At 41.3% G+C, this 27,766-nt stretch overlaps 1 protein-coding gene across 1 annotated transcript in view; it reads right to left on the bottom strand.

The window, feature by feature from the left end:
* LOC145392990 (fat-like cadherin-related tumor suppressor homolog) overlaps positions 1 to 27,766 on the bottom strand; it is a 569,943-nt gene that overhangs the window by 121,910 nt on the left and 420,267 nt on the right. The window contains exon 30 of the mRNA XM_080267295.1: positions 16,342 to 16,459. Within this exon, the coding sequence (XP_080123421.1) occupies positions 16,342 to 16,459 (118 nt within the window). The remainder of the gene's footprint in view (positions 1 to 16,341; positions 16,460 to 27,766) is intronic.

The following is a 27,766-nucleotide window of genomic DNA, read 5'->3' as shown; positions in this document are numbered from 1 at the left end:
CCTCCCTTAAGTTTGTCCAACACTTTAACTTTCTCTGTCAGCAACATCACTTTACAAGTCCGTTTTGGTGTGTTACCACATGCATCACTAGCACTACGCTTAGGCCCCATGTTGGCAGACAAGGCAAGCAATCACTGGAAGGCAGAAAAATATGCCACAAATAACGATTTGAGAGTCACACATGGTTTGATCGTCGGATTCAAACTGACTGTGTGGTGCGTGGTAGACCGACCTCCCACACACACACACACACACACACACACACACATATATGTATACACAACATAAATGTAGATACTGTGGAAATGGGAGAAGGCAGGGCTGAAATGATATATATGAAATTAGAAACTGGAGAGAATGGCAAGTGAGATATGGCGGTAGTGTATGTTCCCCCAAAGACGAGAACATGGAAGGATGACGAATACCATGAGATGTTGTCATATATGGCTAGCTATTGACAAAAAATAATTGAGAAAAGCAATAATATAATTTTGGTGGGTGACTTTAACTGTAAAGAGGTGAACTGGGAGGAATGGTACTCGGGAGGCGACGAGGATTTGTGGGGCACTATGTTATTAATATAATAATGAATAATGTGATGACGCAATCGGTCAAAGAAGAGACACGGTTTCGAGGTAAGGACACACCAGCAAGGTTAGATTTACTGATTACCAAAGAACCTGATGTAAAAGAATCATTGAAATATCTTTGTCCTTTAGGAAAAAGTGATCATGTGGTCAATGAGTTCCAGATGTTAATAGGGAATGTCGAGCCAAGAGACAAGCTTCATAGACAGGGAAGATGCAACTTTGGGAAAGCAAATTTTACAGGATTGAGAAACTTTTTTGAAAATGCGGATTGGAGAAAATTCAGAGAAACAAGAGAGATACAGAGGAAGTGGGATATCTTTCTAGACCTCTATAATTTGGGAGTGGAAAAATTTGTACCAAGAGTAAGAGGGAAAGAAAACAGGAAAAAGGAGTGGTTTAATAGAAGGTGTATGATAGCAAAAAAAAGAGAGAGATAAGGCGTGGAACAATTGGAGAAAGAGAGATAACAACAGAACAAAGGAAGAATATAAAAGAACAAGAAATGAATACACAAGAATACGTAGAGAAGAAGAAAGGAATTTTGAAAAAGGTATAATAGACAAATGCAAGGATGAACCCAAACTGTTTTATAGATTTGTTAATGGCAAACTGAAACAAAAGGAAGGAATCACCAAACTGAAAGTAGAAGAAGAGGTCTATAAGGATGCGGCAATGCAAGCAGAAATAATGAACAAACATTTCCAGTCAGTTTTCACTAAAGAAAAGGAGCTTGTGGAAGGGAAGGGAGTGATTCGAAATGTTCTGGTGATAAAAGATATAAAAGTGGAGGTACAGGAAGTGTATAAATTACTGGAAACTCAAGATGTAAGGAAAGCCCCCGGACCTGATGGAATTTCTAATTGGGTACTGAAGGAATGCAGAGAACAACTAGCGGATAAAATTCACAGTTTAATCGTATGCTCACTGGAAGAGGGGAAAGTGCCACAAGAATGGAAGAGGGCAAATGTGGTACCAATTTACAAGGGAGGAAACAGGGAAGAACCCCTGAATTATAGACCAGTGTCTCTAACCAGCATGGTCGCAAAATTGTGTGAGAGAATCCTGAAAGACAGATGGATAAAATATCTGGAAGAGATGAATATTTTGTCTGAATGTCAGTTTGGATTCAGAAGTGGAAGGTCATGTGTTTCTAACTTGTTGAGCTTTTACTGAAGAGCAATTGACGTGGTACAGGAGAGAGATGGTTGGGTGGATTGTGTGTACTTAGACATAGAGAAGGCCTTCAACAAGGTACCTCATAAGAGACTAATGTGGAAACTAGAATATATAGGAGGACTGAAGGGGAAACTTCTGGAATGGATGAGAGACTTTTTGAGAGACAGACAAATGAGGACAGTAATAAAGGATAGGATGTCTGGATGGAGGGAAGTAACAAGTGGAGTCCCTCAAGGCTCGGTGTTGGCGCCAGTAATGTTCCTGATTTACGTAAATGATATGGTAGATGGAGTGAATAGTTATACAAATCTGTTTGCTGATGATGTAAAGATCTTGAGGAAGGAAGAGGTTGAGGAGGATTGTAAAATACTGCAGGAGGATTTGGATAGGATACACGATTGGAGCTGGATGTGGGAAATGAAATTTAATGTAAAGAAATGTAAAATATTGGAAATGGGTAAAAGTACCAGGAGGCCATCACTGAATTATTTGTTGGGTAATGAATTAATCACAAAAAGGAGAGAAGAGAAAGATTTGGGAGTGCTGGTCCAAGATAGTTTGTCACCTGAAAAGCACATTAACAAGATAGTTGGAGAGACTTATAAACTCTTGACTAACATAAGAGTAGCAATTCATTATATGGATGAGGAGATGATGAAAAAATTGATAGTGGCCATGATCCGCCCCAGGTTAGAATATGCAGCGGTAGTGTGGTCCCCACACAAAAAGAAAGATATAAACAAGATTGAGAGAATACAAAGAACAGCAACCAAGATGGTCCCCAGTCTGGCAGACCTGTCATACAGAGAGAGGCTGGAAAAGCTGGATTTGCTTCCCTTAGAGGAAAGGAGAAAGAGGGGAGACATGATTGCAGTGTTCAGGACCATGGTGGGAGTAGATAAAATTGACAAAGAAGATCTGTTTGTATGGGATAAGAGAGCAACAAGAGGACACAGAATGAAATTGAAAAAGTCAAGCTGCTTGAAGGATATCAAGAAATATAGCTTTCCTTATAGAAGTATAAATTTATGGAATAGCCTGGTCAAAGAGATCGTCCAGTCTAAAAACTTAAACGAGTTTAAAGCTAAATTTGACTTATTGAGACACAGCGACGGAAACCCACGAGCATAGTACAATCCGTGTATACCACAATTAGGTATACTAGGCAAATACTTAAATATTTGGAACGATTTAGACAAAGAGGTGGTGCATGAGAACAACATTCATGTGTGTAAAGGCAGACTTGATAAATGTGGATATGGAGACAGGACAACACGAGCATTGCTCAATTCCTGTATACTACAAATAGGTAAATACAGGCAGCAGGTAGGCATTTTTATATTTTATTTATTTCTCTTGTATATTAAAATTATTTATTTGAATACTATAATTTTGTTTTAATTATTGTACGAAAAATTCGTGGATAACCGAAATTGCGTTAAAAAAGTTCGCATGAATTAAGGGCTTACCTGTATACTATTGTACAGACATAAAAAAATAAAACATACAACTAATTACTGTAGTATTTGTACAGTGTATAGTTAAATATAGACCTGTGCTGTGGCTAGAGATTCATGTCACTGATATGGTGCTAAGTCCATGCGACAGCTGCGGGTCCTCATGGCTTGGCAGGCGGCTGAAGATGAAGAGAAGGGGGTGGCCACCTTCTTGTACATTTCCTTTTTCTTCGTCACAGTCCCAGTGGTTGATGGTGCAAGGCCTAAAGCCCGCCCAATCTCCAAGACTCCCTGCCCCCCCTCGTGGCGTCTTATTATTTCCAATTTCCTCTCAAGAGTGAGAGTACGATGCTGTTTCTTCTTTGCAGCTGGTTCCCCGGATGCTGGAGATGATGCAGGGTGCTTGGGAGGCATGGTGAAAATACGAAAATGTGAAGAACAGTGAAAAACAGCGTTAACGTACAGCGAAGCTGAGAGGAGAGGACGGACGTGACTCGACTGGGAAGTGTGCGAAAATGTGTTTACCAGAGAGGAGTTAGTTCGTTTTCTCGCTGCAAGCAAGTGCGGCACTGTGCAGCACGCCCATTTTGAATTTTTCGTATTTCCTCTTATATCGTTTTTCGTACCATCGAGACAGATACTTTTGTATTGTGGAATTTGTCCTATATTTATCGTTTTCGTACCATCGGAAATTCGTACTTCGAGTTTTCATATTTCAAGGACTTACTGTACGTCTTCATTCCCTAATTCAAGGAAAGAAGCCAATATCCACCCAATTCCAAAGAAAAGAAGTTCCTCTGCCCTCTCTGATTACAGACCAATAGCTGTCATATCTTCTCTTGGTAGTGTATTTGAGATTTTAATTAAGAGGCACAAAGTTAAACATCTTGAATCCAACAACTTAATTAGTGATAGACAATATGGTTTTTGCCACGAAAGATCACCAATGACATACTGAACCTCCTGACTCATACCATCCATCAATCAATTGACCAACATGGAGAAACTCATGCAGTACCCCTTCATATTTCTAATGCTTTCGACAGAATGTGGCACCGTTCTCTGCGGTCCAAGCTCCCTTTCTATGGACTAACGTCTTTTGTTCCTCTGCTTTCCTCATATCTCAGTGAAAGAAAAATAGGAGTAAAAGTTGATGTATATTCCAATTTCCACTCAACAGACGAGTTCCCGGTCAAAATTTTTTAAAAGATACTTGTATAGGTAAAAAGTATGCAGAAAATAACTATGTCAACCATTTTCTCCAAAAAAATTGTGCAGATACTTGAAAAAATACGAGATAAAGTAACTGAAAAATCACCTGACCCTGAAATGGCCTCTGATCGGTCGTGACATCACTACTCACACTGAGGCAGCATATTCTACTTTGTTTACGTTTAGCCTGCATACAATGTGCTTATTTCTGACCTCCAAGAATGCCCAATGACAAGAGGAATAATTGCTAGTGTTTTGTTCCAGTATGTAAGTGCACAGACAAAAGTAAACCATGGAAATTATTCCTCTGTGTACCAGCCAATAACAATAAACGAAAGCAGTGGTGGCTGGCTCCTCGTTGGAAGTTCCCAGTGCCGGAATGCAGTCTTTACTGTTGTGAAAATATTTTCTTCAATATACAGGTTCATATACACTTAATTACCTGAAATTGGGTAAAAAAAAAAAAAAACTGTGCATATTATAACTATTAATAGAAAATTAGGATTCAGAGCAAAAATGCGCTAAGGTTAACAAGTATTTCTACTTTAGATCACCAACATGCCTTGACAGACTTCTGTTTTGCACAAACACTGATTTAAAGTGCAAATAAATGCATCTGTATGTTAAATTAATATTTACACAAAGTAGAAGTCTGCCAAGGCAAGTTGCTACGCTAAAGGAGAAACACTGCCGCTAATTTTAGAACGTTTTTGCTGTTAATCCGGATTTTTAAAATGTTAAATTAAACACAAAAATCTGACCGCATTTCAGATAATTAGGTGAGTATGAACCTACATGGTGATAAAATCTATAACACTCACCAACTGAAAGTGCCGATTCAGTGTTGATTCGGTAAATGACTGCCAAATCGGTTTTACGTTGCACCCTCCTGAAGGTACTTTACAATCAAGTTCAGAGTCACTCACTGAAACTATTCTTTCAGAAAACTAATAATCAAATGGTCAAATATTAAATATTCATGAGGATAATACCAATATACAGGGTAAACTCATATGACTGATACTGTACACCATACATTAAACACCTTCCACGAGCTCCGTTCAGGAATGGTGTAGCTGTAACGTACTTCTAGTCAGTTTCACCACAATTTACTAACCTAACAGGTACCCCCAATTTACACCATGAAAAGCATTCCTTCACACCATACCTAAAGGGGGTAGTTTGTATCTACGGTGGCCATGTCGGTAAATGTCATGACAACTATTATCGCTGTTACTGGTAAAGTCTTGTGTGATGGACTGGAGTGTCATCTCCAGTATGAATACTGACATCACCGCCAATATGGCGGCTGCTTCCCTCCAGCCGTGAAGAATTGAAGTTATCACGTCTTGATCAGTGAAACTGATAAATTAAATTAAAAGATACATATACCGTAAGCTTCTAAGTACATGGCACAGTGCACCTGCCATGTTTACCCAGAACCAGCAACACGTCTATTAATGTCGGTATGCCACAGGAATCAGTTCTGGCGCCAACCCTGTTCCTGGTTCATATCAATGATCTCATATCTATCACCCACAATCCCATTCATTCATATGCAGATGACTCAACACATCACAGTTCATTCACGCTCAAATACCCATTTACAAAGTCTGATATCTCTAACTCCCAACTTAGTACAGCCATCTCCATAAATCAACACTTATCTACGATCAGTTAATGGGGACAAAACAACCTCGTCTCATTTAATGCTAGTAAAACCAAATATACTGTATACAATTTACTAATAGACAAATACTGCCAGATTTGTATATTACCTTCAATGCTGCTAATTTTCCCATCTCCAAAAGTATTGAAATTCTCAGTGTCTCACTTAACAATGCCCTCAGCTGGACCTCTCATGTCAGATCACTTGCTAAAACTGCCTCAAAGAAACCTGGATTATTGTACAGAGTGCATAACTTCTTCATTGACAAGCAGTTAGCTATAATTTATAAAAGTCATGTGCGCACTCAGCTGGAATATTGCTCACCCTTGTGGAATGGATGTGGTGAGGTTGCACTAAAACAACTAGACAAAATTCAGAACAAAGCTGTTGGAATGATTAATAACCCTGCTATTATAAATAAACTACCTCCCCTACAAGTATGAAGGAATGTTGCCTCCCTTGCATTATTTTACAGATATTTTTACGGCAAATGCTTTGACGAAGTTGCGTCCATTGTGCCACCTTTCCCTCGTGCTAAACGGGATTCTGGTAACGCTCATGATTGGAATGTACACAGCCATATTGCAGAACTTCTGCCTATCAGAATTCTTTTATTTCCCGAACTGCACATCTCTGGAACTCGCTTCCCTGGAGTTGTTTCCCCCCAAACTACAACCTACAGCTGTTCATGTCCAACTGTTACAGATATTTTATGAATGGAGGATGCCAGTAATCTGGTGTATGGATATTTTTTTATTCGTTTATTTTTCCTTCCTCTGTTCTGTTATTAAAAAAAAAAAAAGAAAGTCATTTCTTGCCTGTGTGTGTGTGGGGAGGGAGTGCATGCATGCATGCGTGTGTGTGCTAGGAAAGCTTTGTGAGTTGTTTCTGTGTTCTGTGCATGATGCATGCACTGCAATGTGTTTATGTACTGTGTGTGTGAGTTCTGTGTTTAGCAGATATTTACAACATGTGTGATGAGTACTTTTTGAGTGAGGTATATAGAGAAAAAAGGGTGACTCTGGCCCAGTGCCCAGAAGCAAATAGGCCTGTACAACTGTTTTGCAATACCATACAGTACAGTACAGTAAACTCTCAATTATCTGGCATAATTCAGCCAAGCCCTATGCTGAATAACTTGAAACGCCGGATATTGCACAGTTCCCCCAGTTAACTTAATATTTGGTGTCACTCTACATTGAGTGACAAGCCAAATGGTTTCCTGTACACCAGGAAACCATTTACTACGCTGGGTGGTAACCATATAACCAAATTTTGGCGCCTGGTGGTTTAGTGGGTAATATTGTGCTCCAATCGGATTGAGCCGGTGAAGGCTTATATCCAAGGGGTGATTGGGGTTTATTGCTCACGTAATGCCACTCAGGGATGAGTGAGATTGGTCACTCTCATCTTAAATGTCAGGACCAACTGCCTAGCCCCGGGCTCCTACGCTCCTCATGGGGCAACGTAGGATTGAATGATGGATGGATGGATGGTCAAGCCATATATTGCATTGCTGTCCATCTCAACCCTCTATCCTAAAAACTCTCCCATGAGTAAATGAAGTATAAAATACAATAAAGATACAATAATACAGCACCCATTGCTACCATTTACAAGCCGGTTGATACACCTCAACGCCAGATTGTATAGAACCGTCAGTTATGTCCCGCTTCAGTGAAGAATATTACATAATTTTGCCAGATGTTGCTTCAATACAGCCCAGCCAGCAGTGCTGGATGTTGCAACAATGCATAAGTCAGTTTACTGTATATTCAGTACAGTATAAAATTGTGTTTTAGAGAGAGAAGTATGTGGTAACCATAGAGGTATTTGCCTTCTTAGTGTGACTGGAAAAATATATGGTAAATACTCATTGATAGGGTTAGACATATGACAGAGGAGTTAGTTGGAGAAGAAAAAGGGGGATTTAGGAAGGGAAAAAAAGTGTGTAGATCAGATATTTCTTCTAAGATGTTTAGTGGAGAAGTATCTAGTGAAGGGAAAGAGAGTGTATGCTGCCTTCATGGACTTGGAGAAAGCTTATGAAAGAACAGATACGCAAGGTATGTAGAAGGTATAAAGAATATATGGAATGGATGGGAAATTGTTGAGTGATGTGAAGAGTATGTATGAAGGAGCTTGGGCTACAGTGCGAGTGGATGGTGAGCTGAGTTCTTTGATCTCAATGTGGGACTGAAACAGGGTTGTGTGATGTCTCCATGGCTGTTTAATATATACATGGATGGGGTTGTAAAGGAGGTGCAAGGTAGGGCAGTGGATGTGGGGGTGGCTCTAATGAATGAGGGTGAGATGTGGAAGATTCCGGTGTTGCTGTTTGCTGATGATACTGTATTGTTGAGTGAGGATGAATGGGAGCTGAAAGGTTTGGTGAATGAATTTGGGACAGTGTGTAGGAAGAGGAATCTGAAAGTTAATGTAAACAAAAGTAAAGTTATGGTGTTTGAGAGGAATGAAGTCACAGAGTGTACAGTGAGGTTGGATGGTGAGGATATGGAGAATGTGAGTGCATTCAAGTACTTGGGTAGTGTGATGAGTAAGGATGGAACATTTGGGGATGAAGTGTGTGAAAGGGTACAGCAGGGAAGGAAGGTTGTTGGTTCACTGAAAGCAGTGATGAGAAATAGGAAGGTGAGTATGGAAGTTAAGAAGTCACTGCATGATAGTACAGTATTGTGATCCCTACCCTGACAAGCAAGGCATGGACCTTGCAAGAGGGAAACAAGTCAAGAGTGAGAGCAGTGGAAATGGGTTACTTGAGAGGAGCATGTGGAATGACATGGAGGGACAGGTTGATGAATGAAGTGAAGGAACGTTGTGGGGTGGATAAGGATGTGGTTGACAAGATTAGGAGAAATACACTGAGGTGGTTTGGACATGTGGAGAGAATGGAGAATGAAAGACTGGCTAAGAGGGTGTATGTGTATGTAGGTGAGGTGGAGGGAGGGAGAGGGAGGGGTAGACTGAGGATGAGGTGGAGGGATGGAGTTGAGAGGTATATGAGGGAGGGAGGTGTGAGTTGGGGGGAGGGTAGTCAAATGGTGGGTGACAGAGTGACTTGGAGGTGTTTTGTCTGCGGCCACCCTTTGCGGGATTAGGGTATTGGGCTATAGATAGAGAGATAGATAGATAGATGGATCTCATGGTAAGTCAACCCCCTAATTTATAGATATCTTAAATCTTCATGTCACATGTCTAAGTTGGGTTCACTTTGGGGGAAGAACAGTGGATCATTTTGCATCATCTGTACATTCAGTCAGTACAGTACTGTGTACAGTATTTTCTTTTTCTTTTTTTTTTTATCTCAACATTATAAAACAAATTATAAAAAGTTTTAAATTATCCTCCTACTACTTCTCACTTATGTGAATGCCAGTTATTTCCATCAGCACAACACAGTGAATAAAGTTTAGCAGAACACAATGTATGGAAAATTCTATTAATGCAGAAGTCATTGCTTCAGGGGAAAAAATGCAAAACAAAGCAGCACTGCTCATTGTAAAATGTCAGTCACCTGATGAAACTATTGACTGTGAGTGCACAAACTAAAGGTTTTCTTAGTTCTGATATATATATATTGTTTTAAATTGCACCTCGAAAATTTGAATACCGTAATCTATTAAATATCCACTTCTGATTCCCCAAACTAGCTCTGAATGACCACAGAATCTAGCACCTAAGATTGATGGCTCTACACTTATCTGGCACTAACTAACCTTCCTAGGAACTGTCTTGTCACCCATAATAAAACTTTCTTATCCTTCTTGTGGTAGAGAAGCTCATTACTCTTAGATTCTGTTTAAACATTATTTGGATTTCATGGTAATTATGGCTTTTAAAGTTTTACCAATTAGTGTAGTGCTGTGAAAAAGTATACAATATACTAATCCAGTTGCCAGTATGTGCATGCATTATGAGATGATTACAGCATAGTGATGGGAACATGACCGTCTACAACATGAAAATGTGATATTAATGTACTGTACTGACTGAAACAAGAGAAATTCACTATCTTTGCATGCATTCTCAAAACAGTGACAGTGTTAGAAACACGATAGTATATGACGTTTCAAAGCAGCATGATAAGATTTTAAAGTTGTGAACCACTTGAAGCAACAGTAAATGTCTCTTAACTAAGCAACACATGAACACCACTTGTCAGGCATCATTAGCTAACAAATTTTATTCACATTTAACAAAAGCATGATTATTGACAGGAAGTAGACTCCTAAAATATTTCTTTTAGATGATTTGCGTTACTGTTAAAGCACCATGAAATCTATACTATATTTGAATAAACTACCATGCAACTCCATACTAAATACAAACCTCTGTCATCTTTTACCACTTGTTGCACACACACACACACACACACACACACACACACACACACACACACACACACACACACACACACACACACACACACACACACACACACACACACATACACACACACAGTGCATCACTATTTATGATTTTTATATTTTTAAATGATTACAATAATGCAACTTGTATGTATGCATTATAATAAAATACCCTACAAAAAGAGTAAGCTAACCATTCTGTGGGTCAGCAATGCACAGTCATATGAAGAACAGTGTGTGACATCACACTTGACACATCAGTTACTGACACATCAGTTACAAACATAGCTGACTGGTCACTACTCAACAACAGGCAGTGGTGAATTATGTGCATAATCATATATTTCTGCTTTAAATAAATAACGGAATGCAAAATTATTTTCCCTTGTAACTTACTCGTGGATGTTAAATATGAATCATCACCATCACCATCATCCGGACCTCCTTTCCCTCCCAAGGGCAAGGTGAGGAGTAGCAATGTCCAGACAGCACAAACTTGCCCAATTCAAATAGGCCACGCTTCCATTCATTCATAATTCAAGCCTCTGGAATCCTGGCTCTACCGGATAAGCCAAAAACATTCACCACATTCTGCAGCTTCACACAAACGTATCTGACTGAGTCAATCCAGACGGTGCCATGCTAACAAGGGGTGCCAAAATCCCTGATCATGTACTTCTCCTAACAATATTCATCCAGCCAGCTTGATATCTTGTCAGTTCCCTAACCTCACCAACTTCCAAACCTCTCTTCCTCAAACACTCATCCACCATATCTCTCCACCTTCTCCTTGGCCTACCTCGCCTCCTCCCTCCTTCATATTCACTCAGTAATACATTTTCATCATTCTATTGTATTAATTCTTTCCACATGACCATGCCATCTCAGGACACTCTTCTTCGATTCTGGTGTCCACTGACTTCCTCACTCCACATCGTTCACGAATCACATTATTTCGTATCCTATCCACCCTCTATACTCCACATACATTCCTCAGCAATCCCATCTCCACTGCTCTTACTCTTGAATTTTCATTTTCATCCCACACCATAGTCTCACACCCATATGTTGAAGCTGGCACTAACATTCCCTCACGTAAGCCTCGTGCAGCTGCAACGCTGAAGCCTCTGTTTCTTATCAAGGCCTTCGTTGCACCAGCTACTTTTCTTCCTTGTGTCACTCAACTTTCAACTTCTTTTGCACATTTTCCTCTCTTTCCTATCATTGTACCCAAGTATTTGAACTCTCTCATCAATTCCAGTCTCTCTCCATTCACTGTGACATCACACTGGGAGTCACCTTCTCTCTCAATAACCATCATTTTACTCTTCTCTACATTTACTCTCAAGGCACAATTCTCACAGACATCAGCAAAACTCTGCACTAGCCTACCAAGTTCTTGTCCGGTACTTGCAAGCAGTACTTCATCATCAGCATACAACAAATTTGAGATATTCCATCTATCACCATTCATTACCAACGCCATCCCTCTCTCCATTACTCGTGTTTTTACTTCTCGCATCATCCCATCCATATACATATAAAACAACCATGGGGACATCACACAACCTTGTTGCATGCCCACACCAATCGTGAACCATTCACTTAGATGCCCATTAACCCTTACACATGCTTCGCTACCATCATGAAAACTCTTAACAGCACTTAGCAGCTTACCATCTACACCACACACGTACAAAACTTTCCACAATCCCTCTGTTTACTCTGTCATATGCTTTAAATATGAATAACCCTAAAATTTATTTAGAACAGAAGTGGGCATACAAGAGGTGAAGAGACAACAAAAATACTCCATGGTTAGTAATATTACACTGATAATTACCATTAGCTTGAGTGAATACATAAATTATACAAATTCAATTTATCAAAACACTGGAAAAGAGGATTCCTGAAGTAAACAAGTTAGCCCATACTACAAGTTCGTTTCAAAAGTATGTCTAAACTATGAGAATAATGACCTGCGTACAATGATAAATGTTCTGACTAAAGATCAAAATTTTCAAAAGTTTGAATAGTTTGTGGACACAGGAACTTTAAATTTTTGAGGCTGTACTGTACTTACTTGATCATAACAGCGATGTCAGTGCTCAAAATACAACTGCTTATGGTAATTCAGTCACAAAACTATCTGAAGACATGTAGCATAAACAACAAACCACCACTTTATTACTCATAATGCACTGTCCACCCACCCACTTTATCAGCTGACTGAGCCACGTTTGTTTTCAGAGGTTGAATATGGTTTTCAAGAATACGTTAACTCGTGTTGTACTGATTTCTGAAAGGAGATCAGCTGTTTCAATTACCAGAGTTTGTTCTCAACTGCTCACAGTAATACAGCACACCACATTCTTTCATTTTTTATTACCTTTTTCACTCCTACCCCTCTTCCCACAAGGTTCAGTTAATTCAAGCTATTTCATACAACAAAAGAAAATCATATTGGATAAAATCCATGAAAAATCTAATGCTAACCACATGTGGCACAAATAAAAGTTAACGTTTATCCACTCACTGCATTCTTATATACAATATTTCGGTAAAGCTCTAACTGGCTATTGGCTAGTGATACAGTATAATGAGACTCTGTTGTCTAACTTATTAGAAAAAATACTGAGAAATATTAGTAACAAATATTCTTATACATATCACAGTCAAACGGTTTTGGTAAGGGAGAAAATGAATACTGTTTATGCAAATTCTCATGTCTAATTTTCAATATCAGGGTTTGTCATGACCAACATAAAATGAACTTCTTTTGTTCGTCACTTGCGTCAGAGTACAGAACATGGTCATCACAGGTGACTAATACTACCACATTCCCATGTTATCATATTTACTCTGTCATCACTGTTAATTCATAATGTAATACAACATAGTCTAATGATTTTATTATCGCAGGCAACTGCAGCAAAACACCATTTTTTGGTTTTCATGGTGAATTAAATACTGTATACATGATAGAGTGGGCTGAATGAGAAGTGACTGCTTATAAATGTGTTTAAGTCACCCCACAGTGCTGTTAGCGTCTGACTGTCCCTGATCACAACATGCAATGCTCTACACATATACTTGAGTTTTTTATCTTTTTACTTACTGTATGGGCTTGCATTAAGAAATAAATATAACCAGTGACTTGAAAACTGTACTTCTAACAACCACTGAAAATCGGGAACTTGGTCAAAATGTGTACTTAAATAGAAAGTCTAGACTCAGAATAGAGCAGCAAATGATTAGCATAACATTCCAACATCCATATATTTCAACCCTTAGAAAAGTTACTCTTGTACAGGTGTCGGCCAGTCCCATTTCTGGGGAAAGAGTATGATCTTAAAGGCTCATACATGAATATCAGTATATACAGTAACTTTATAGCACAGCTTCATACAGTAAAACCTTGTTCTAACAAGCTAACTGGGGAAAAGCAGATGGTATATCTGACAGTTTGTTATATAAGACATCTGATAGGGACCTTCCATACCAAACCTAGGGTATGTATACATGAAGAATGGCCCGGTAGGCACCCTCAAGTAGGACAAGTTATAAGATGTCAATAAATCAGTATTGTATGGGTTTGGCCTGTGTTCCTTAATACAACAGTGTCTCTGTAAAACACGAGATAGGGTACAGAAAACTTCGTGCTGAATCAAGTTTGGGCTAAAACCTGATATATACAGTATTTACATGTAAAATAGGGGGCTAGGTTCTGGGAACTCCATATTTTTCCTAAAAAGTATAATGTTTAGTTAACTATTTCATGCCTTAGTTGCACCTGCTGCAGCATGATTACATAGGATCTTGCCAACTTGATGCATCACTGCATTCTATCCTAACCTAACTCAGGCTTTACCCCCCCAAGACCCCCCATAATTTTAGCCATCTAAAACTGCAACTAAGCCTAACCTTGAAAGCCCCCAATGCCAACTCAACAAAAATTCCAAATAATCAACCAATGAAATAGTGCTATCTAGCATCATGCATTCTTTGCAGAGAATTGCTTTTGGTGCATTAAGGAGAAAAAAATTGCAGCGTGAAACAATTTTTGAAAATATCGCTAGCCACCAGCAATAAGGGAAAAATATACAATTAAATCATCAGCACAGAGTGACTGCGTACAACTTGTATGAAGAACAAGAATGCAATAATCCTGAATAATAAACAAGTCAGCCAAGCAAAATAACTTAAATGATTTTATGGCCGAAAAGAACTGAACTCACATAATTGCTTTACCTAACTTCTTATGTCAACACATAGAATCCTTAAATACCGTAAGAGCCTAATTTTCTAGCCCCAGTGTCTGTCATGTCATAACAAATATCGATCACAAAGCCCTTTTCACACTTGTTGCACTACATGTGAAAACATGAATTTTACTGCTCCCTCATCATTAACATCTTTAGTTTTTTATCACTCTCCACCAAAGACACTAGCTACATCGTAAACACATCTGACTCATTTTATCTGATTGTACCACCTTGGATTGTCTGAATGTTGCTCTTACTGGCATTAAACTCCCACACCATATGCCACTTCATCCAATAATTTTACTTCTTCCTTGGGAATAAATGCATTTCTTGTGTTCTTAGCACATTCTTGATGCTCAGAAATTGCAACTAAAGTTGGTTTCGAACTGCATGCTCGGAGTTCTGAGATGAAATGAGGAGTGAGCAAAACACATATAAATGCTTCTACACAACAACAGTCAACATAACAATAAGAAAGCAGGCAGCGGCAGGTACTGGACGTGGGTAACATGGGTCAGTTCAGGTCAGAGAACCCTAGCAATGACTGACAAAAGCACAACTCATGAGTAGTAAACAAACACAGCCATCTGCAAACCCAATACCTATATGCACCCACTTCCCACTAGCTTCTCCCGTGCAACTGACTGATACATGTTACTGAATAATCCATCCATCCATCCATCATACAATCCTATGCTGCTCCATGAGGAGTGTTGAAGCCCGGGGCCAGGCAAGTTGGTCCTAACATATAAGATGAGAGTGACTGGTCTCACTCATCCCTGAGTGGCATTACGCGTGCAATAAACCCCAAACACTCCTTGGATATAAACCTACGCAGGCTCCATCCGACTGGAGCACCTTAATTACCCATTAAACCACTTGGTGCCATAATATGGCTGTATGGCTACCACCTAGCAATGTAAATGGTTTCCTGGTGTACAGGAAACCATTTCACTTGTCACTCAGTGTAGAGTCACCCATAGGCAGAAGGAAGAGGCAAGAATGGAGGAAAGAAAGACAGAGGTGGCAGTGTAAAGTCACCCGTAGGCAGAAGGAAGAAGAATGAATGAAGGAAAGAAAGACAGAAGAGGAAGGAAGGAAATGAGGAAGGGGCAGACGCCCAAAGCTGCACTGCATCGAGTGAGTGCATGGTGAGCATCCCCACCTATAAAGGAGATATTAATTGCTCGTATTATTGTAAGATCGTTGCTTCCCTTTGTCGTAAATTGTGACTCTATATAACAGATATCCTTTAAAAAAAAAAAAAAAAGAGGAGGAAATGCCAGGCTTGGGTTTGGTTTTTACCAAACTTATTTGGTATGTCGCCACATGCATTCCCTATACCAGACCTTGGTTCTGTATATAACAAAAGTTATATACAGGGTCAAGGGATCTATTATATCCAGAGCCAAGTATAAATGGATCCATTAAGGCGAGGTCTCGTTGCACAGTGCAGTAATCTGCCAGTATTAATTATGTGCACTACCCACTGTATTTAATATAGTTTTTCTAAAATAAAATAACTTAGTCTTAAAATACTGCATATATATAATATTTACATTAAAAAAAAAAAAAAAACTGTACCTGAAGCGTGGTAGTTGTCTTTTACAAACACAGGGGGATTGTCATTGTAATCAATGACTTCCACAATGACACTGGTGGTTGATGTTCTTTGTGGAGTGCCATTATCCTTTGCAATAACCTGGAAAATAAACATAGATATTAATTCTGCTCATACATGATTGTACACTGCACCTGTACTGTGTTTGGAACACAGAATACCACAGTGCAAAAATGGACAACATGACACAGCCAGCACGCCTTTAATGAGCGCTCCCATAATGCTGATTGTATGTAACACAACAGACACTTGGTTAGGTCCTCAGAGATATTACAGTGCAATTTTATCTACCAGAACTCGGGATGCAGGCCCAAACATTTATGTCATTATCTGTCACTGCACAGTCATGTCCACCACATGGGCCATGCAGCAGTGATAAAGGTTAGGGAAATGATCATAGCAGGAAAACTAAACTTGTGACCCCATTCTAACATACTGAAGTGAAGCATGGGCACTGTTGGAAAGACACAAATTAAGGTAAGTGAGAGAAGTGGAAATGAGTTACTTGACAACATGTGGAATTGTATGGGGAAACATACATAATAAGAGGTGAAGGAGCACTGTGGTGTTCATGTGGATGTGCAGCAAAGCATTAGATGTACCCTAAGATGGTTTGGCCATGTGAAAAGAATGAAGAATGCTTCACTAGGTGCGTGTGAGTTAGGTGGAGGGAAGGGAAGCGAAAAACTGAGGAGGAGATGAAGGGATGACATGGGGTGGTATATGGGAAAGGGGGTATTAGCTGGAAAGAGGGCAGCCTGACAGCAGAGGATATGGTAACATAGAGACAATTTATTTTGGGCCACCCATTCTGGGATTAATGTACTATATCTGCTTATACATTGAGAGATATACAGATCCCATGCCATCACTGTAATCACATTGCCAGTCGCCTTAATCCTGTAAGGGATGGCCACAAACATATTGCCTCCATGTCGCCCTGTCCCCTGCCATGTCACTGCCCTGCTCCCAGCTCACACCCCCCTCTCTCATATACCCCTCCACACCATCCCTCCATCTCATCCTTGGCCTCCCCCTCCACCTCACTCACATACACTCTCCTCATCAGTCTCTCACCCTCCATCCTCTCCACATGGCTGAACCACCTCAATGTGTTTCTCCTAATGCTTCCTATCACATCCACATCCACACCACAATGCTCCTTCACTTCCCCATTTGTCAGTCTGTCTCTCCATGTGGCCCCACATGCTCCTCTCAAATACAGTAACTCATTTCCACTGCTCGTACTCTTGACTTGTGTTCATCCAACAATGTCCAAGCTTCACTTCCATACATTAAAGTTGGTATCACAATACTCTCATGTAGTAACATTTTCACTTCCATGCTCACTTCCCTGTTTCTTATCACTGCTTTCAAGGAACCAGCAGCATTTCTTCCTTACTGTACCCTTTCAAGCACTTCACCCTCTAAACTGCCATTCTTACTCATCACACTACCCAAGTGCTTAAATGCACTCACATTTTCCACTTCCTCCTCATCCAACTTCACTGTACATTCACGATTTTACTTCTCTTGAAGACCATAACTTTACTCTTCCTTACATTCACCTTTAGATTCTAACACACTCTCCCAAACTCATTCACCAAGCCTTGCAGCCTCTCTTCGTCTTCACTTAACAACACCATATCATCTGCAAACAACAGCACAGGGAGTTTCCAAACACAGCCCTCTCTCACTAGGGCCTCTCCAACATCCACTGCCCTACCTTGTATCTCATTTATAACTACATCCATGTACAGACTGAACAACCATGGAGACATGGCACATCCCTGTTTCAATCCAACCTTCAAACAGAAAAACTCACCCAGTTCACTATCCACACACACTGCAGCCTTAGCATCTTCATACATACTCTTCATGGTCTTCAGCAACTTCCCATCGACTCCATATATTCTTAATGCTTTCCATAATCCTTGTCTATCCACCCTGTCATATGCTTTCTCCAAATCCATGAAGGCCGCATGCAACTTCTTTCCCTTCTCTAGAATTTTTCCACTAAAGATCTAAGAATGAATATCTGATCTACATAACCTCTTCCCTTCCTAAACCCTCCCTGTTCTTCTCTAACTAATTCCTCTGTTATTTCCCTAACTCTATCAATAAAACACTATGAAGACAAATGCCCCTGTGATTACCATACACTTCTTTTTCCCCTTTTCCTTTGTACAAGGGAATAATAATACCTGATTTCAAATTCTCCAGGACTCTACCTTCCTCCCAGGCCAATCTGCACATCTTCCACATCCATTCTACTACAATCTCCACCCCATATTTCAGCATTTCACCACACACTCCATCAATTCCTGAGGTCTTCCCCATTCTGACTTTCTTCACTGCTTCCACAACTTCCAGCCTACTGATTTCTTCCTCTCTTTTCACATCCCTCCATCTTCCAGCCATTCCCCATCCACTTATACTCACATTACTTTCATTCCCTATGTTCAACAACCCATTAAAGTGTTCTCTCCATCTGCTCACTTTTTCTCCCATCTCCACTAGTAATCTACCATTTTTATCTTTCACTTTCTAACTTCTTTGACACCCTAACTCTCTTTACCTCTTTCCAGAACATTATTTTACATTCCCTCCACTTTACACCCAAATTCCTTCCAAAGTCCTCATCCACTCTCTTCTTACTCTCTCTTACTAATCTTTTCACCTCTCTCTTCCTCTCTACATATAACTCTCTCTTCAATCTCTCAACTTTTTCCACACCCCTATTTCTCATCCACACACTATATACTTTCTTCTTTTGTGCCATAGCCTGTCCCACCTCTTCATTCCACCATGCTGTTCCTTGCATCCCTTTTCGTCTTCTCTTCACCCCAAAAACCACCTCACATGCTGCACAGATTTTTTTGTGAATATCTTGCACACACCTTCCACATTCCCCATCTGCTTCAATCTATAATTCCCCAATTGCTCCTACACGTCCGTCTTATATTCTGTCTTTTTTTCCATCCTCTTGTAACTTTTCCACCCTCCTTGTATGAAGTATTTCCTCCTGTCCTTCCCTTCTTCTATTCCTCCATTTCATTTGGATCTTGGATTCTGACCACCACTTGGTGGTGGTCAGAAAGTCCACTCCCCCAACCTCTATATGTTAATGCATCCATTACACACCTTCTCATCCTTTCATCCATACACACAATCAATCATTGCCTTCCATTCATTCAGTTAACCACCCACCCTTCTCATCACTTGCCACATGTACCTGTGGTTAATTTTGTCTGAAGAGGGTATTGGCTATCACCAACCCCCTCCCAGCACAAATGTCCACTAGAGCACTGCCAATCTCATCCACCTCTGTGGGCACACGCCACTCACCAACTACTCCATCCATGTTCACATTCCCTACTTTTCCATTCATATCTCCAATGAAACACATTCCTTTCAAACTTTTCCATACATGCTTCCACATCTGTACAGAACTCTTCTCTCACTCTGCTTGCACAATCTTGCATTGGCACGTAGACACACACAATTGTCCACATTTGTAGTCCAACTTTCAATCTTACCCACACAATCCTTGAACCAAATGATCCATACTCTCTTATATTCTCCTTCCATCTGTTTCTCACAAGAATACACGTTCCTTCTTTTGCCCTCTCATTCTCACCCACTCCTGCACATATACCCCATCCATGCTCCCATGCTCTCAAACTCTCACCTCACCATTTAGCTTCAGTTAATCCACATACATCCACTTTTGCACCCTCAAGCACCTGGACAATCTCTCTTACTTTCACTTCATCATTTGCACCCCTTACATTCCATGTCGTAATCCATATCACGTCCTTTTTTAGGTCCTTAGTTGTCACCTGCTGGTCAGTCCAGGTCCGAGGCTTCTTGTTCGTGTTTTTAGTTAACTGTTTTCCGTGGAGGGGCACTAACTCTCCACCAATCCACTTCTTGTCGCATAAGGAACATGTGTTGGTTGGTTACAAGGTTACCACCCAGTATTGTAAATGATTTCCTTGTATACAGGAAACCATTTGGCTTGCCACTCAGTATATATATCTATCTATCTATTGCCAGACGCCTCAATCCCGTTTGGGGTGGCCACAAACAAATCGCCTCCAAGTCGCCCAGTCCCCCGCCATTTCACTGCCCTGCTCCCAACTCACACCCCCCTCTGTCATATACCTCTCCACCCCAGCCCTCCATCTCATCCTTGGCCTCCCCCTCCTTCTTCCCCCCCTCCACCTCACTCACATACACTCTCCTCGTCAGTCTTACACCCTCCATCCTCTCCACATGGCCAAACCACCTCAGTGTGTTCCTCATAACGCTTCCTATCACATCCACATCCACACCACAACGCTCCTTTATATCCTCATTCGTCAGCCTGTCTCTCCATGTGACTCCACAGGCTCCTCTTAAATAACTCATTTCCAATGCCCTCACTCTTGACTTGTGTCCTTCCAACAACGTCCAAGCTTCACTTCCGTACGTTAGAGTTGGTATCACAATACTGTCATGTAGGAACTTTTTCACTTCCATGCTCACTTCCCTGCTTCTTATCACTGCTTTCAAAGAACCAGCAACCTTTCTTCCCTGTTGTACCCTTTCAAGCACTTCACCCTCCAAACCTCCATCCTTACTCATCATACTACCCAAGTACTTAAACATACTCACATTTTCCAATTCCTCACCATCCAACCTCGCTGTACATTCACTGACTTCACCTCTCTCAAAGACCATCACTTTACTCTTCCCTACATTCACCTTTAGATTCCGTTTCTTACACACTCTCCCAAACTCATCCACCAAGCCTTGCAGCTCCCCTTCGTCTTCACTCAACAACACAGTATCATCTGCAAACAACAGTACAGGGAGTTTCTAAACACCATCCTCTCTCACCAGGGCCACTCCAACATCCACTACCCTACCTTGTACCTCTTTTATTACCCCATCCATGTACAGACTGAACAACCAAGGAGACATGACACATCCCTGTTTCAAACCAACTTTCAACGAGAAAAATTCACTTAGTTCACCATCCACACGCACTGCAGCCTTTGCACCATCGTACATACTCTTCACAGCATTCAACAACTTCCCATCTACTCCATATATTCTTAACACTTTCCACAATCCTTGTCTATCCACCCTGTCATATGCTTTCTCCAAATCCATGAAAGCCGCATACAACTTCTTTCCCTTCTCTAGAAACTTTTCCACTAAAGATCTAAGAATGAATATCTGATCTACACAACCTCTTCCCTTCCTAAAGCCTCCCTGTTCTTCTCCAACTAATTTCTCTGTTCTTTCTCTAACTCTGTCAATAAGTATCCTACCATACACTTTTCCTATTATACTAAGAAGACAAATGCCCCTATGATTACCACACACTTCTTTTTCCCCTTTTCCTTTGTACAAGGGAATAATTATACCTGACTTCCAATCCTCCGGGACTCTATCTTCCTCCCAGGCCAATCTGCACATCTTCCACATCCATTCTACTACTATCTCTCCCCCATGCTTCAGCATTTCACCACACACTCCATAATTCCTGGGGCTTTCCCTGATTTAACTTTCTTCATATATATGCTGTATGTATATTTTATATATACAGTACAGTATATATATATATATATATATATATATATATATATATATATATAGTCTTTCCTCATACTTCGACGGAGGCATGTTCCGCCAAAACCGTGCGAAGTGTGAAACGTCGAAGTATGAAGTTAATTGTTTATGTGAAAAATTAAAAGTGTTCCGGAGGGACAGCTAGGTTACCTACTTAACCTTTCTAAAAAAAAATCCCCAAACACAAGAAATACCTAACAAAATGAGCTGATGAATTTTTTTAGGTTACATTACATTGTAATTCGGTCAAACTGGATGATAATAACAGGTAAAAGTAAAAAAGGTACTTACGAGTACACAATTTAAAACTGACAAAAAAAGAAACTCAAATGCAGGGGTTAGGTGAGGGTGTTCTAGCAGGACATGTGAAGGTCTGTACAGGGTGGATGGGGGATAGCGACTAGGTGTTTGCGTACGTGTGTTTGCATGTGTGTGTGTGTGTGTGTTGTGAAGGGCATGTGAATTTCTGTACAGGGTGGATGGGGCTAGTGAGTAGGTATAATGGGCCTTTCTGGGGAAGATCCATTACCATTACCTAGGCCAAATCCTTCGAAGCCGAACCCTGGTTCCAGTTCATCTGCCTCATCTCTGTCCATTCCTCCTTCCTCCTCATCCCCAGTACCAAACACATCCAAGTCTCTAATAATATCTGCTACATTTGGTCTTTCCTGGAAATATCTTAATATTTTTGTTTGTTTCTGCTCCCTAATGCCGTTACTGTACACTTCCAACAGTTCAGACTTTGTAGCATTTAACCTGGACAGTATTTCAGGTACCTCTGGCATGGTCCTGGTGTATGCCTCGATGGTGGTTATGAGCTCTGTTACTGTGGACAGGCAGTGGGATAATTTCTGCAAATTCATCCTGCCCTCTCTTGGCTGCTCTGGGCTTTCAGTCACTTCCTCACTATTCATCTCTTCCTCTGTCATTTCCATTGCAACTGCCTCCTTGTCGTAATTTGCCAACAAGTGAGCATCGGTACGCATGGGTGGTGTTTTCTCGGCTAGAGAGTAACGTTGAAGTGTGAAATTTTCACCCAACTTAGAGGAAAACAGTAACTTTTCGTCGTGTCAAAGCATGAATCGTCGAAGTATGAGGAAAGACTGTATATACTGTATACTGTATATACTGTACAGTCACCGCTTGCATAATATGGGAATATTGTGTCCTGACTCTCCCGTTTCATGAGAATTTCGCATTATAGGGCCATATGTTTACATGTTAAAAGGTTTCATGGTACCCAAGTCAGCTCCAAGTTTACCTTTTGGGGCAATTTTCAGTTTTTTTTTTCCCCATGACATTCAGGAAAAATATATTGGTAGGAGAAGGGATCTTTATTTTGTTTTTGCTGATTTGGAAAAGGCCTTTGACAGAGTCCCTAGAGAGGTGGTGAAGTGGGCAATGAGAAAGCTTGGCTTGGAGGAGTGGCTGGTTAGGGTGGTTATGGCCATGTATGTGGGTGCTCATACCCAGGTGAGAGTGAATGAAGATTTGAGTGATGAGTTTTCTGTGAATGCTGGTGTGCATCAGGGGTCAGTCTTGAGTCCCATGTTGTTTATCATGGTACCTGAAGCCCTTTCACCTGACTTTAGAAACGGACTCCCTTGGGAGTTGTTGTATGCTGATGATTTGGTGTTGATTGCAGAGAATGAGAGGGAGGCGGAGGAAAGGTTTAGGAAGTGGAGAGATGGTATGGGGCAAAAGGGTTTAAGGGTAAATGCAGATAAAACAAAAGTGATGATATCTAGGGTTGGTGGTGGTACTGTCAAAGACGAGGGAGAGTGGCCATGTTCAGTTTGCCACAAGGGCGTGGGAAGTAATTCCATCTTGTGCGGTGTGTGTGATAAATGGGTGCATAAGAGATGTAGTGGTATCAGAGGTAGACTGCGAAATAATGCTGATTTTATGTGTACGGCGTGCCGGGGTGAGCAGGTGGAGATTGTCAGACGTGAAAGGATTGAACTTGCTGGTGAATCTCTTGAGTGTGTGGAAGAGTTTTGTTATTTGGGAGACATGTTGTGTGCTGGAGGTGGGGCTGGAGCTAGCTCTGTGGCTAGGGTGAGAAGTGGTTGGAAGAAGTTCAGGGAGCTCTTGCCTCTCCTGACATTGAGAGGGCTCTCCCTACGTGCTAAGGGGTCTTTGTATGCAGCATGTGTTAGGAGTGTAATGCTGTATGGCAGTGAGACCTGGGCAGTGAAGGAGGAAGATATTCGCCGGCTCAGACGTACAGAAATGACAATGATTAGGTGGATGTGCAGTGCGTCCCTGCGTCCAAGGCCTGGAGGGGCTGGGTTTACAATGGAAGAGTTGAGAGGTAGGATGGGACTGGAGTGTATTGGTGTTGTGATGAGGAGAGGTAGATTGAGGTGGTTTGGACATGTGGAGAGGAAGGGGGGTGATAATTGGGTGGGGAGGGTGAGAAGTGTTAATATTGGGGGTGGGGTTATGAGGGGTAGACCGAGAAAGACATAGGACGAGGTCATTAAGTGTGACCTTAGGGTTAAGGGACTGAACAGGGAGGCTGCAATGGATCGTGCAGCGTGGAGAGCCGCCATTAGGTGACCAAGGCCGACACATGCAAGCATGTTGGAGCCTTTAAAAACGAAAACGAAAACAAAAACGATTTACGTACCTAATAAAGACTTCATTACATAAAAAACTGGAGGAATACTCATCTTGAATGGAAGAGGTTGTAGGCTTCCTGGTGGGAGGTGGAGTGGGGTTCCATGGCTTAAAAAAAGAGCAAAGCTCACATAGAGCATATGAGTAGCCAAAGTGAGGGGAGAGGGTAGGCTCAACTGGGGCAAGAATGCTCAATGGACTGTGACGACACCCCACATAGACACAAGACAGCCATATGTCACAAGTTGATGCAAGCTGCGCTATGAGTATCAATGACAGTTATGACCTTATTTTTTTATTTTTTTATTTTTATGCGAGGAAGAAGGAACCAAAGGCCATGAGCCCGCAGTAACAGTTCCCTCCAAGAGAAAAACAAAATACAATATAGAGCCAAATTCAAGATCCGATCATTTTGAGATGCCTGGACACACTGCGTTTGAAAGACTGGAGATCATAGGCAGCAAGAAATACAGACAGAGGGAGACAGTTCCAGAGCTGACCTGTTCCATAAATGAAAGACTGGGAGTAACGGTTAACTCTTGCATTAGAGAGTTGGACAGAAAAGGGATGAGAGTTTGCTGCCAGACGGGTGCTATGCACCCGTCGTAGAGGTGGAGGAATGCAAGCAGACAGTTCAGAGGAGCAGTGACCATTAAAGTAGCGATAGAAAAGAGATAAAGATGCAACAGTGCGGCGAAGAGACAGAGGTTGAAGGGAGTCAGTAAGAGGAGGAGAGTTAATGAGACGAAAAGCCTTTGACTCCACCCTATTGAGAAGAGCTGTATGTGGGGAGCCTCCCCACACATGAGAGTTGTACTCCACACAGGGGCGGATAAAACCCCTGTTTAGAGTCAACAATTGTGCAGGGGTAAAGAAAGAGCGGAGTCGACTTAGCACACCCAATCTCTTGGAAGCAGATTTTACAAGAGATGTAATATGATCTTTCCAAGATACGTCCCAAGTAAATGAAACCCCAAGCATGTTCAAGGATGATGCAGGATTAAGCTGAATATTATTAAACATTAGTGGGTATACCTGTGGAAGATTTTGTCGGGTTGATAGGTGTAAGAACTGAGTCTTAGATGCATTAAAAACAACAAGATTATTTTTACCCCAGTCAGAGATACGAGCCAAATCAGACATTAGGTGTGCCATAGCCTCATCCCTTGTTTGTTGAAGTAACTGCTGAGATGAACGTTTCAGGAACCAAATGGAAAGGTGAAGGGTGGAGTCATCAGCATATGAGTGGATAGGGTTAGATGTACAGCTTAGAAGATCATTGATGAATAAAAGGAAGAGAGTTGGTGATAGGACAGAGCCCTGAGGAACACCACTGTTGATAGATGTAGGAGAAGAACGATGGCCATCTACAACAGCGGCTATAGAACAACCAGAAAGGAAGCTAGCGATGAAGGCACAGATAGAAGGATAGAAACCGTAGGAGGGCAGTTTGGAAATTAAAGATTTATGCCAGACTCGATCGAAAGCCTTTGAGATGTCAAGTGCAATGGCAAAGCTTTCGCCAAAGTTCCGAAAGGAGGATGACCAGGAGTCTGAAAGGTAGGTGAGAAGATCGCCAGTGGAGCGTCCCTAACGGAACCCATACTGACGATCGGAAAGAAGGTTGTGATAGGAAAGATGCCTTAAAATTTTTCTATTAAGAATTGACTCGAAAACTTTTGAAATACAGGACGTTAAAGCAATTGGACGATAGTTGGAGGGTTGGGAGTGGTCACCCTTCTTTGGGACTGCCTGAATGAGAGCAAACTTCCAGCAAGAAGGAAAGGTACAAGTTGACAGACAAAGGCGAAAGAGTTTGCCTAGGCAGGGTGTAAGCACAGAAGCACACTTCTTGAGAACAACAGGAGGGACCCCATCAGGCCCATATGCCTTGTTAGTACTGAGGCCAGTGATGGCAGATAATACATCAACTGAAGAAATTTTAATGTCAGCCATGAGGAAGTCAGAGGGGGGAAGTGATGGAGGAACAGCACCGGAATCGTCTAAGGTGGAATTGGAGGAGAAAGTCTGTGCGAAGAGATCTGCTTTATCAGTAGAAGAAATAGCTACAGAACCATCAGAGTAGAAAAGAGGAGGGAAGGATGATGAGGTAAAGTTGTTAGAAAAATTTTTGGCAAGGTGCCAGAAGGAGCGGGAAGAATTCGAGTTGGAGAGTTGAGAGCATTTAGTATGGATGAAATTATTTTTAGTAGAGCGAAGAACAGACTTAGCACGATTCCGGGCAGAAGTGTAAAGATGATGTGATTCAGGGGTGGGTTGGCTCCGGTACCTTTTGTAGGCCCTCTCCTTGTTGCGGACAGCATTAGAACAAGCATGATTAAACCAAGGCTTTCTTGCGTTAGTCAAAGGATATGAGAAAGGAATGTATGCTTCCATGCCTGAGAGAATAACCTCCGTAATGCGCAAGGCACACTCAGATGGCTCACGGCCATGGAAGCAATAATCATTCTAGGGAAAATCAAAGAAGTACTGCCTGAGGGCCTCCCAGTCCGCGGCTCCAAAATACCACAGACGACGTTTCCCTGGAGGGTCCACAGGCCGTACCGGAGTGATAGGACAGGTTAAGGTAATAAGGTTGTGATCGGAGGAGCCCAACGGAGAGAAAAGATTAACAGAGTAAGCAGAAGGATTAGTTGTGAGGAAGAGGTCAAGTATGTTGGAGCTCTCTCCAAGGCGGTCAGGGATACGGGTAGAGTGCTGTACAAGCTGCTCTAGGTCATTAAGGATAGAAAAGATGTAGGCTTGTTCCACCAGGTGGATCCGTGAAAGGAGAGGAGAGCCAAAGGTGGTGGTGAACATTGAAATCTCCAAGAATGGAGATTTCAGAGAAAGGAGAAATGGATAGAATGTGTTCCATCGTAGAAGTCAGATAGTCGAAGAATTTTTGATAGTCAGTAGAATTAGGAGATAAGTAAACAGCACAGATATATTTAGTCAGAGAATGACAGGAAAGCCGAAGCCAGAGTGTGGAGAATTCAGAAGAATCAAGTTCAGGAACATGAGAGCAAGATAGGTTGTTGCGTATATATACACAACAGCCACCTTTGGCTTTGAAATGAGTATAGAGAAAGTAGGAGGATACAGAAAAGGGTTTGCTGTTAGTTGCCTCAGACAGCTGAGTCT

This window comes from Coenobita brevimanus, chromosome 23 (genome assembly GCF_032717465.1).
Source record: "Coenobita brevimanus isolate Jiangsu-jjx chromosome 23, ASM3271746v2, whole genome shotgun sequence".
Taxonomy (NCBI): Eukaryota; Metazoa; Arthropoda; class Malacostraca; order Decapoda; family Coenobitidae; genus Coenobita; species Coenobita brevimanus.
Note: the sequence above shows the minus strand (reverse complement) of the source record. Positions and strands in the feature narration are given on the sequence as shown.